The 13,622-nt window shown below is 34.1% G+C and overlaps 1 protein-coding gene across 3 annotated transcripts in view; it reads left to right on the top strand.

Annotated features, from left to right (window-relative positions):
* Nucleotides 1-13,622, top strand: part of HMGCLL1 (3-hydroxy-3-methylglutaryl-CoA lyase like 1) — a 159,019-nt gene that overhangs the window by 37,891 nt on the left and 107,506 nt on the right. For all 3 annotated transcript variants that reach the window (XM_039853118.1, XM_039853117.1, XM_039853119.1), the window contains exons 2-3: nucleotides 1,420-1,500; nucleotides 1,730-1,837. In XM_039853118.1, coding sequence (XP_039709052.1) covers nucleotides 1,420-1,500; nucleotides 1,730-1,837 — 189 coding nt within the window. The remainder of the gene's footprint in view (nucleotides 1-1,419; nucleotides 1,501-1,729; nucleotides 1,838-13,622) is intronic.

A 13,622-nucleotide genomic window follows, 5' to 3' on the forward strand; every position in this document is an offset into this window, starting at 1 on the left:
TCCCATACTATCCCTGCCCTTTATTGCCTGATTGAAATTATGCCCTCTTTTTAAATGAGGCATGATTTCATGACTGCCATCCAAAACCGAGCCTAAAGCTAAGGAACATCATGCTTCCTCTCTCAACCCTCCACCCTTCCAAGTTAACTGCGTGCGTCACAACCTGCTCAGATTATGCAGAAATAAGAATTCTATTTTCTTCTTGGTTAATTTTTGTTTATTAAATTGCCTGATTTCTTGGAAATTGTGAAGGGTGGTATGTGTATGTTGTAACAGGGACCATCTGGGTTCCTCTACTTAGTACAGAATGCTAATAAAACCAAGTAACAGCTTTGGACTCCAAAAGAGCCCGTGAGCATTTTTCTATGTCATAGAAACAAACTGAGCTCTGTATTGAAGCTACCACTTCACCAGTGTATGTCTTTGTTACAGGGACAGAATGAAGCAATATAAATTGGTCAACCTAAATTCATCATCCCTGATGAAAGGCAAAGCACAAAACCTTGAAGTACAAGTCATGCTGATCTGAATCAATGCTATCAGCTCTTCATTTGAAGAACTTAATGAGTTACCCACACTTAACTTGGCTCAGTGACACCAGGAGATTGTTTGTACAGTCTGAAAAGATGTAGCCTACTTTTAATTTTAACTGCAATATGATATTTAGAAAGACTTCTTGGTTTTTCTGTTTTAAACTAGTGTCCTTCTAAATATGGTATGTCCATAGTACTTAATTTAGGGACACAGATTCCAGAGTGCAGATCTTCTTGCCATTTCAGAGTTGGCTAACGGGTAGAACACAGTGTTATGTCAGGCTGAGGCTATTCCAGTGGGATATCAAGGGTTAGATCCTACTGGGCTGAGCGTTCTGTCTTTCTGGAAGCTGTGCTTAGGTGCTGGTTCTGCTGTGTTGATTCAGAGAAAAAATAAAAAAAGCACACCTTCTTCCTAGCCTCAGCTTTCTGAGCACAGGACAGAAAATCAAATCCACACTCTTCAAGTTCGGGGTATAGAAGGCAGCATCTTGTGTGACTGTGCTTGCTAGAAGTCTATTAACACAAAGACCTAATTTTTTAATAAACTCTATCAATGGTAAGTAATTTATCACATGCAGAATTACCCAACAGATTTGTTCTTTAGATCTTGAGTAAATCAACATTTCCACAGTTACATCTTAGAAATTAATCTTTTGAATTTTAGTCATAACTAGATTAAACATCACTAATGTATAAGAAAAAAAATGACCTTATATTACCAATAATATAAACCTGGCATTACTTCACTCTATTGACTCCTTATCACTTTAAATTTCTGGGATGAGAATTTAATTTACAAATTGTAATTGTTTGACTTTTCAAATCAGCAGGTTTGATAATCTAATGGTTATCTGTGTTTCTTCCGTTGTATTTCCCTTTACAGGAATCATCCCAGTTGTCTGGACTCCCTGAATATGTTAAAATAGTAGAAGTTGGACCTAGGGATGGACTGCAGAATGAAAAGGTAGTTTGATATCAAATTTATATAGTCAATTTCAAATGGTAAATTAAATATTTATATTTAGTAAGATTCTAAAGACTTACATGGATTTCGTATGCTATACTATTATAGTTGTTCTCACTTGTTAGAATTTATAAATAAGATTTGCTTTCAGTTAGGAAGTAATTTTCTACTTATGTTTCTGTAGACCCCATGCAAATTACTTATAAAATATCTTTTAATGTTTTCATAGGTTATAGTTCCTACAGATGTAAAAATTGAATTTATCAATCAACTTTCCCAAACCGGTTTGTCTGTAATAGAAGTGACCAGCTTTGTGCCCTCCAAATGGGTACCGCAGGTATGTAATCCATAATTCCTTAACTAGATCCTTAATCCAGCTTTCCCAAGATTTAGAAAGCAGTGTGATATACATTGTGATATTTCCTGCTATAATTACTAATTCGCTGTGTTCTTATAGTGGCCCATGCACTCAGATATGATTAAATAAAAACCTCTTTGATGAAATATATCAATTAAGTCCTAAAAATATTATTTAGAACTCCATCTTAATTCTATGTGAGTATATGATCCAAAATAATGAGTAGAGGAGAAGGCTCATCCTTGACATCTTTTCACTACCATTAAGTTTAAGGTTCCCCAGAGATTTTGTCTTCAGTAACTTTCTTATCCTGTGCTCTCCTCTTTGCTTATCCTTCCAACATCAGTAGTCCCGTCTAAGAGAATGACAGATCTGTGTTTCTTGTCCTCCTGTCTCTGATAACCTTCAGCTAGATGTGCTACAGCACCTCATCAGTGGGTTCAAAATCAAACTCATTATTGTCTGTCCTTCTTCATGCTAATAGCTCAACTGTTCTTTTCGGAATCTTGGATTTGAATGCTCAACGATTTGTCTCCTAAGTGTAGTCAGTTACTGACTCATAAAAATTTTTATTCCTCAGTATAGTTTATACCTGTCTCTTCTTTTCAGTCTCATTGATACGTTAATAATCCACATTCTTGTTGACTAATTATTGTGATGGTTTCTCAAATGATATTTGTAATTACAGTTTCTCTTTTTCTTTTTCTCACGTATTTTGCGCATTGCTTCTAAAATAATCTCTGAGAAATATCAGCATTCTTAGGCTCATGTTCTAAGTTCTTTAGAGATTCCCTTCTCCCCATTGAAAAGGAAACTTCAACTCTGGTATTCAAGGCCTTCTACACCTGGTCTTTTTTTTTTTTTTACCTTTCCTGTCTTAACTCTATTTTCCTACTTCATTCTGCTAAAGTTCTACCAAACTAAATTGCTTTTTGTTCCCTATTTACATGTCCTGCCTCTTTAGCTACATAGTACTTTATCTATACTTATGCACATTTCTATTTCTGCATTGCTCTGAAGTTACAGCAAGATGATGGGAAAGGGCTTAAAACATTAAAGCTTTTTTAATTGGAAGGCATTGGAAGCAACAGAAACCACAGTAGGATTAATAGTATTGGTAATATATTACTTTCCACCAAGTCATTATTCAAATATTAGAGTTACTTTTATTCATCCTCAAAATAGACTGTAATTTTTCTTCATCTAGTTGTCACTGTTTGTAATTATATATTTTTCGTAAATATTTTCCCATTATCTGCTTCCCGAAATACAAGCTTTCGGAGGTAGTGACCATATCTCTCTTGTTCATCACTGTATCCTCAGCACTTGGTGCCTAGTGAGTAGGCGCTCAGTAAATAATGGCAAAATGAATAATGAATCAGCGTGAAAAAGTAATAACATGTTACTTTTAATTATTTGGTATGGTCAAGTGACTTTTACATTTGTTCACATATTTGGCCCTAATGAAGGTCACAAATATTTTCTTCAGGAAGACACAAATAGCTCGATGAGACTATATGTATACCCTTTATATTTTCATTTTGTACAATGCTAGCCGTTATTATTTCACTAGCTATCATTAATTTTAAGGGAATGTGAGACCCTGTTATCACCTTTAAGTCTTTGTGAAATTGCTTCTGTGTTCGATACAGTTAGTGCTCGTTTCACATATTTGATTGTCGTTGGAGAGACATCGGATAGTCTGATATAACTTTAGAGTAAGTGTTAAGAGAGAGAACAATTCATGGTAGTATTAATTGAAGACCAACCAAAATTATATTTCAGATATTATATTTTACTCGTCCTCTTCAAGATACTTTTATTTCCCAATAGTTTTATAAAGCTGCCTACAAAATATTCTTTGCTACTCTGATGCTCATGGTCACATTTTAGTATTACACAATGCCGGAAATCGATTGGTTATTCTTCCTGTTGATCTAGGACACACCCAATGACATTTAGAAGGACAAGGCTAGAACCCATTCTAAAGGGTCACACTTTTTCTTGCACAACTAGTTAAGAGAAAAGATGGACAGAACAAAAAGGAAGGCAGTCCTTCTGTGAGCAGTAATGGGAAAATGCCTTCTGGCCTCAACATTAAGTAGATACATGTGATGAGACCATAAAATAATATGATTTATTCTGGGCTTGGTCCTGAGGTGAATTTGGGACTTAACCTATTGAGATTTAATGAACTCTCCCTGGGCTCAAAGTATTTTTGAGTAAATGATAATTCCCCATGTAGCTCTTGAGGACAGCTGTGGTGAGGTGGAAGTACCTCTGATACTGTGTTCTGTCTACATTCTGCCTTGAGCTTGGAATAAGTGACTTAACCTCTTTGAACCTTGGAAATCCCAGCAGTGATGCCTGTAGTATGGAGGATTTGGAGCAGCAAGGCAGGCAACAAGGTCTCTGTGTATTAATGCTCAGACTGTAACTATTATTTACGAATCAATCTAACACTTAAAAATATGGCCTAAGTACAAGTAAGTCCAGAGCACCTGGCTCCTGACCAGTTCTCAGTAGTGTTAGCTAAGTGAATGCCTGACTGACGGACAGACTGACTGACTTACCCTGGGCTCCACAGGAGTTAACTGCCTTCTCTTTAATAAACAACTTTTTTCTTAAAAATTAAAATATGTGTTTAGTTTAAATATTTGATTGGGCCTAATCTGAATAATTAAAGATACTAATCTTTCAAAACATATTTAGTATATGTAACATATACTAAAGAATATGTTACATATTTCATTTTTAATACTTATGATTACATGCATTATAAACAACAAAGAAAGTGTTTTAAGTCAATCACATGGTTGTACAAGAGCAGTGTGTCCCAGTCAAAGATATTATGAGATTGATATTCCAAAGTTATACTGGTCAGTTATATAACTTATCAAGTATTGTCAGGGGCAATATTCAGAATATTTCATTTTTACAATTTTATTTTCCATAGTTGTGTTTGTGTTTCAGAATTCACTGAGCTTGCCTAAGAACATTTTAATTGCTGTAGTCACAGGTTATCTCATGTAACTCTGCTGATTTCATTATTTTTATGCTAGCAGAAAAGGCCTTAAGTCAGCAGAACTAATTTATAATGTTAATTTCTCTTTTTAAATTTCATATCATTTCCTCTTATTTTTTAAGAAACCCCTATGACATCAGACTCATCAAACTTAAATAATGTCTGAGATTTGTGACAGAACAATCAGTACAACAGCATATATCTAATTGTCTGAAGTAATTTCTATTTTTAGAGATAGTGAGTGTGGCCCTAAATTGGTTCCTTTAATTCTCTGAATCTTCTCCTATTTCTTTCCATCAAACATAGGTCATGGGAATAGTCATCTAGTTTATGTTTAGATTGCTGCTTGTTCACTTATTTCTTTTTTTAGTATTTTAAAGCTTTTTTACAGTTTCCCTCCTACTGTTTTGTTTGGCAGCGGCTTTCTAACTAAATCAGCTAAAGAAAAGTTCCATGGTAGCAGGGTGCCATATAAAACAGGATCCCACACCTATAATCTAAATGGCCAGAGATGATAAAGTACTTGCCATTTAAGAAAAATGTTCTTTACAACTTATCTAGAAAAAGGTTTCCTTAGAGTGACTTATAAGAACATTTGAAATAAGTCCAGATACCCCTCACTTCAAGGACATGAACAACAGTAACAAGAGAAAGAAAACATGTTTATAAAAATAGGTTTACTGCAACTTTGGAATGTGGCTCTCAGTAGTAAGCTATTTAAATTATTATAAATACAGCAATTTTTAAAAGTAAACTAGAGTTTTACATTCATCCTTAATTTAGCCATTTGGTTTTAAAACATCTTCATTCACATGAGTTATCATAAAGTGATCATAAAATAATAATACAGTAAATGCACACAACACTGTATGTTTGTATGTGTCATATGCAAAGTCTTAGTTATAAATATTTGCTCCCTGTTTAATTAATTTTTAACTGTTGGAATGGGTGGATCACAAATCTTGACATGTCAGCAAGGGCCAGAAATAGATTTACTCTATAAAAGTAGAAAGTAATATACATAAAAGACTGTAACAACTATTTACAAATCAGCCTAACACTTAAAAATATGGCCTAAGTACAATGTAAGCAAGAAGGAATGTGTAAACTTTTTCCTACTCTCCTTTTACTGTGTGTTGCAATTAATTCTTTATTGGTAATGAAAACAAATTTTACTGGATTGAAGTTTAAGATTCAGATTTACATTGATGACATGCAGGAGGCTATAGTTTCTGCTACTGAGTCCCCTCCTGGCTTCTATTCCTGGCTCCGTTCTTTTTGAGGGGGATGGGTGTGTGAAGAGGCAAGGAAGGGGGTAATTTAGCGGAAATGTTGATTTAGAGTGTGTGTGTATGTGTGTGTGCGCGCATGCTCGCCGTATGTGGGGGAAAGAGAGCACACATGGGAGAGAGTGAGGCTGTGCGCACAGATGCACAGAGTCTCCATATTCTTTTGCTTAAGAGGCACAGTTAACTGGCAGGGTAATTTTATCATCTGAGAAGTGTTCCAGTGTGAGTCTTATTCATTATACTCCAGATGAGTTGGCCCCTGCCATCTCTCTGAAGAGGATCCTGGTGAAATTTACCAAGACCCCAGTTCCCATTTCATGGAGTTATAGAAGTCCTTTTATTTAGATGGGTTGAGGAGAAGGAGAGTGGGCTAAAAAGGGAGCAAGATTTAACCCCAACTCTTCTGCAAAGGAGACTGATTATGCTCAATTCTCTGTTTAGTATACTTTTTTTACTACACACTAAGATGAACTGACTCCTTCTTAATCCCTGTTCTATTTAGTAACCTTAAACCTTGCATTTGCTATTTCTTTAATAGAGTTGGATCTGTTTAATTATCACAGTTAGCATTAGGAACTAGACAATTCAAATCACCCAAACTAGTCATTGGCGAAATCTCCATTTCCTTCTTTTTTTCTCCTAAATTAGTAGTCCAGGAACACATGCTAGCTTTGCTTCATTTAAAAAAAAAAAAAAAATTAAAGAAGTCGAAGGGTATATATTTTTTTAGCAGCAGTCTCTGAATATACTAGGCTTGTTTCATTTTTTAACTTATTTGAGAATGTTGAATTTCTTACATGTCAAATAATTTTTGTGTGTTCAATATTTTGTCTCAAAGAACTGAAGACTCTAAGTTCTTTAGTTAATGACCTCAGACGGTTATCGAAAGTTAAATGGGCATAAAATTGTTCTATGAGAGCTATATACACATAGAAAAAATAGTTAACTCCTCAGAAAATAGAAAGTAAGCATACAATATTTTCCACCTCATTGTGTTCCCAGCATTTAATGACATGAACCATAGACTCTTCAAATTGCTTCTGTAAGTCGAATGATTTTTTTTCATTGACTATGTAGCTTGTGGCAAATATTCTAGCTGTTTGTTTTTGTAAATGCATGTGTACATGTGTATTCAAATATGTGCCATTGTCACATATTCTGGAGTGCTAGTAAAATTAATGCTGGTCTTTTTGATTATTTGCATAACAAATAACTCAAAAATGTTGTGGCTTAATAACAATATTTGTGCTTATGGTTTCTGTGCATCAAGAATTCAAAAATTTCTCAGTTGGATACCTCTGGCTAGCGGTTTCTCAGAGATGGTGGTTACAGCTGGAAAATCAGGGGCTAGGAGTCTGGGGATACTGGGGGCTGACTGGGCACCTCTTTTTCTTCATGCGTTCTCAGAGCCTCTCCATATGGTCTCTTTGTATGGGATAGTTCGGACTTCCTCACACCATGGCAGCCTTAGATAAAAAAGGTGACTCTAATATGCCAAAGCAAGTATTCCAAAAGATAGGCAAAAGTGGTATGCCTTTTATTACCAAGGCTTTTAAATCTTATAACATTACTTTTCCATAATCTTTTAGTTGAGCCTGTTACAGAGACACCCAGTTTCAAAGAGAGGGGATAGCATTTTAGAAGAGCACATGGGAGAAGAAATATCATTAGAGCCATTTTTATAATTTGTGACATGTTTTTAAAATGGCCTAGTGATCTAGTTATATGTTTTTCTTACTAATAATTAAAGAATAAATACAGTCAATAGAAAAGCAGATTCTGCATTTTGAAATCCCCCAATTCCCTCCCCCACCCCAAAGAGATATTTTGGCACTGTCAGGGCTGCTAATACTTATTCCTACTCGCTCTCTTTATAAGATTTTCTTGCCTCAAATTAGATTCAGGTTAGTATTTGAGGGAGAGGTGTGTTGCCTAGACAAATTGAGAGATGAGGAGGAGAAAGCTGCATCCACATCCCTCTTCAGATCTTTCTCATCCTCATCTCTGGTTAAGGCAGAAAAGGGGGCACAAAGCTGGTGAAACATTCATAGGCATTTGCTTTCATAACCACTTCTACTCTGGAGTAAAGCCAGCTTTTCCCTGAATACTAGTTTCTATACATGTAGCCTAACTTAGAAAGGAGGTTACAGGAGGGGAGAATCACCTCCTACCAGAAGATGTGAATGGAAGGAAGAAGAAAAAGTCAGAAAGCAAAAGTAAAAGTTAGAGCTTGTAGTTTCCCTCCGTAGCCCCAAATCCTTGCCATCCAACTCTGAAAATAGCGAGCCCACACAGCTGCTGGAATTACTGCCTTCACTGTAGAATATGTTATTTCTATATCCCCTTGAAACTGTCCCTTCCAAGTTTAGACCTGCTCAGCAGAGTCCCAACTTCTGGACTAATACCTTTTCAGAGAGTCTGTTGTAACTATTTGGCATGCCTGGCATGTACACATGATTCAGTTCAAAGTGTTAAATATTTAGGTAATGCCTACTTTTGAAAGAATAAAGAGCAGGAAGGCTTTTTATTTAGGGCAACTGTCAGCATACTCCAGAAATGAAAAGCAGCAATAGCAATTAGATTTTTGTTGCTTTTTTATTAGCACAAAACACCCTGCATTATTCTATGTTTCTATATTAAAACGTTCCTCTAAATTTGCAGTCTAATTTTTCTCCTTTTAAATTAAAATAATCGCATGCATTCTGAATACGGTACTAGGCATTCTGCAAAGTGGCAATGAATTTTGATGTATATCCTGTACTAGTGTTGCTTGTATAATAGTGAATATTACTTATGATTGCTTTAAACATGGTGGCGAAGTAACTTCTAGCATTCCTTTGATAAGTGGGTGGGAGTTTGCTCAGTCCTTTTCTGTTTTTAAGAAGTGATTACCTAGAATGTGATATTTTAAAGTTGTCTCATTTGTACCGTTATATTGTTGCTATTGTTATCACTTGAAGCAAGCAAATTTTTAAAACACCTTATCTCTTACAGAAAAGAACGTGAAAATATGATAATTTTTATTAGATAGTGGACACTACTTTTTATTCTTTTTTTAACTTGTTTAAGGTTATGCTTTGCAATAAAATTGGGAAAAGTATGAGTTGCTAACATTGTACATATTACTCAGCATTCAATTTATTATATAGCTAAGATGTTTCATTATGGTCTTTTGCAGAGCAAATGCAGAACATAAATAGGAGCAACAGTGCCAGTGATTTTACTGGTTAGATTTTAAAATTTTTCATACTGAAGGTATAATTCAATATTTTTTTGGATGTTTTTTCCTCATGAGGCCAAAATTCTTGATTATACTTAAAGATTTATTATGCTCAGCAGGCACTGCTTTTCTAATTAGTTAATTTGATCAATGTTTTGATTAACAAATTGGGTTTTTTGGTTCTTAGGTTTATAAGAGGGACCATAGAAAAATGTTAAAGTAAAACATTTTACCTCACTTTTTATTATATTGAGTTTGTTGTTTGTCAAATTTTCTCTAAGTTTTCCCCATGAAAGAAACTTTTAAAGCCATTCGATCACATTAAAATTCAATTTTTGTGTCTGATTAAAATTACCTTAAAATTTGGTCGTCTTAGAACTATCTGTATGCATTGACAGCTGAAAGATCTGTACATAATATAATTGCATAAAAGCAGAATAGAGGTATAATTTGATACAGAAAGAATTGAATCTAATTTTTTAATGGTCTATTCCACATTACTCTGATTAGTTTGTTGATAAACATTGTCAATGTTATTTTAGTGTAAACTTATTCCATTGTTATGACTTCTGACTAAGCCACTTAAGTGCAATCTTTTTAAGGGAAGCAGAGTCTGCACCCTGGACTAGACTGGAAGGAACTAAAGTACTTCCCCCGTGCTCCAGTTATGGCTCTCACATGGAGAATCACAGCCATTAGTGAAAACTAGATTTAAAGCTCAAAGTGTTAAGAAATTAAATGGGAACTGGTTTACTCACCAGTTTTAATTATGTGACAAGTAGCACTTGTTTTCAGGAATTCATGATCCTTGTACACTGAGCACTGGAAATGAAAATATCATACCAAATATTTGTAAATAGTTAGATTCTGATTCTAAAGACACATTTTATTGATGTGTTTTCTAGTTATTATGCTTTCTAGTTAATTATTTTTAATAAACAAGTAATTTTTTTCTAATTTTTTAGACACACATTAATATAAAGTTGCCTGTTTAAACTCTTGGAAAGTTCTCTAGGAGTAATATGTAGTAAACATAGAGAATTAGGATAAATATGAATGTTAAGATATATTTCAAAACTCACATTAAACAATAGATTTTTTTCAAAACTTAGACATTGAGACATATATGTTAATGTTTCACTTCTTCCACATTTGATATAATAAAAAAATCCTAAATTACATTTTTTCATTTAGAGTATACTTGTAAGTAGAAAACACACTTTATATATTTTATTTTGTTATACTTCTAAAATTTTATCCACATTTATTTATCTTGACTATTCAATTTATAGAATTAAAAGCTGATTAGAATTATAATTTTTTAGAATAATAACATTTTGTAACATCTGAGTTTTAGATATTTGTTCATTGTTAATATGTAGAACATTCTTTGAAGAATTGTTCATTTCATAAATGTCATGGACAACTTCAAATTTGTAATTGCAGACATTCATAGGTTATATTTTAATTGTTTTAGGTACCCACATTCATGTTTGCCTTTTAAAATACATAATTAAGTACTCTGAAATATCAACATGTTGAAGCAAATTCATGCTAATAACTTTAGAACATGAATACTACTTTGGACCCTCTTATACTGCTCTGATGTGGGATCCATTAATAAATTATGACATTATTCTTAGTCAAGGCTGAAGCATTTAATATGGAGTTCAGCTTATAATATGCAGTAATAAATGTATTGTAACTCCAGGTCCTACAGGTTGCAGGTTTCCAGAGCTTTTAGTAACATTATTACATTAATTGTTTAGTTATAACAACATATACATTTTCTGATGGAACAAGGGAAAATCTAAGACCTGAGTTATTCATCATTTGATTTGGCAAAGTCATTTTTATCTCTCTGTGCATTGGATCCTTTCCATTTATTCATTTACCCATCCCTTGCTTTTATTGTGTCTCTATTAAAAACTGCATTGAGTTCTTTGTTGGACTCAAAAATTGAATAACATGTAGTTGCTAACAATAACCATAATATCTATATAATAAGGCAATTGTAAAGTGGGAAATGGAACTGAAAGCACTAAAAAAGTTAAAACTCATACAAGGGTTTTAAAATGAAGTGAATATCTGTAAATGAGTTATAATAAAATTGAACCTAGTAACCAGAAGATATTAAGCAGTTTGTCATTGGTCACTCTGGCCAGACTTTCAAAGTTCTGTCTTCACTTCTCTTCTCAGCCTTTTGGCTAAGATCAAGTATAAAGTTTGTCTTTACTATTTACTAAAACAGACATCCCTAGATCCATATGATGGCCAAATTATTATAGTTTGATCATACAAACTTTTGTAGTGATGGCGTTGCTAGTCATGGTAATAAGGCCTTTTTTTGTTTACAGCCCTTTCTTATCGCCACTTGTTTTACTGGTAGTGAGATAGTCTCCCTCAAACAACCCAGGCTTACCCTCTCTTCTCATCACAGATATTCACTGTGGGCAGAGGTGGCTAACAGAAGGAAGTGTAAATTTAGAAGGGAAACTCTGTTTATAGTCAGTATAGAATGAGTACAATTAGATACAGTATTTTAACAATCACTTCTGCTTCCATGCATGGGAAATAACAATGTCAACAGTGTTAATATCAAACAGAAAGACATGATATATGAGCGGCAGCACAGTTGAATGGAAAGAAAATTATACTGGGAGCTTTGAGACTGCTTGCCCCTATTTCAGAGTGATGTTGAGAACATGATTGTTTTGACATGGGAAGACCAGGAGGGTGGTCACAAAAGGCATTGACCTGAACAAAGAATAACTAATGCATATTCGTTATGTTTGTCTTAGTGAAGTGGGAAATGTTATTGAGTAAAATGACTTTGGTTTCTCTGTCTGGAACTTTGGTCTCCCAGTTTATAGCCCACAAATCCATTGGGTAGATTGGGTTGATTTCATAATTTAAAAATGAGTATTTGTAGACATTAATACATTGTGATTAAAATATCTTGTCTGAATTTATAGTAAAAGAGTAGGGATCATATGCTACTTGGTTTGGTCACTCTTGAGAAGCATGTGTGTTCCATCGACAGAAGGCAGTACAAAAGTCCTTAGAACACAAAGGTAATGTTGAATAAGGAAGTACTACAGGAAATTATACACCAGACCAAATTAGTTTTAAGGCTTCTGGACTTAAGAAGTTTTGTGAGTATGGTGTCAGACCATTTTAGCAGTGGCAGCCAAGACAGGGTATTGGGTAGGAAAAAAACTGGATGTTCAATTTTCCAGAGATTTCCTGTGTTTATTATTATAAGACTGTGATTTATTAAAACTGTCTTATTTCTTCAGGCAGACTAAGATTTTTCTCTGTGCTACTGAGGTTAAGATATATGGGGCTTGTGCAGAGAGTCTGTGAGTGAGACGGGGTTATAGTACCCAGGCTACAATGGTATTCATAGCTGGGGAGAACATTTTCACCCTGGGTTGTCAAGAAGAGCTCTGGTCTCATTTTTTCTCATTACTGAATTTATGAATGTATTACCTTTAAAAAGAGTTACTGCTCAAATTGAGTTTTGAATTATAGGGTCTGAAACCACATTATTTACATTTTTATAGTAATCGATGGCATGTGTTAAAGAAATTGCATGTTCTATATCTGTCTTTCCTGCTGCACTCCTGCACACAGAAAATATTACTATCAGTTATGTCTCATCTGGCCAGTGGAGATTGTAGGCAAATACCTTCTGACGTTTCCTGCTTATTTTAAAGATATATGAATGTTGTCCTGGGTGATGGTGGTGGTGGTGGGAAAACAAAACCAAAGATCCTTTAAGTATATTTTTAAACATTATTGAGCAAACTATATTAATGAGCAGGTAAAAAGGAGGGTTATAGTTCCACAAGTTTAAGTCTATTTCCTGGAAAAATTTTAAATGGCTTATTAAATAAATAGACAGTTGATTCATGAATAACACAGAGGTTAGGAGTGCTTACCCCCTGGGCATTTGAAAATCCATGTGTAACTTTTGACTCCTCTAAAACTTAACTAATGATAACTTACTGTTGACTGGAAGCCTTACAAATAACATAAACAATCAATTAACACATATTTCATATTAAATGTATTATATACTGTATTCTTCAAAAAAGTAAACTAGAGAAAAAATGTTATTAAGAAAATCATAAGGAAAAGAAAATACCTTTACAGTATTTATTTTTAAAAATCTGCATATAAGTGGACCCATGCATTTCAAACACGTGTTATTCAAAGGTCAAATGT

Source organism: Pteropus medius, unplaced genomic scaffold (assembly GCF_902729225.1).
Source record: "Pteropus medius unplaced genomic scaffold, Ma_sr-lr_union100, whole genome shotgun sequence".
In the NCBI taxonomy this organism is placed as follows: Eukaryota; Metazoa; Chordata; class Mammalia; order Chiroptera; family Pteropodidae; genus Pteropus; species Pteropus medius.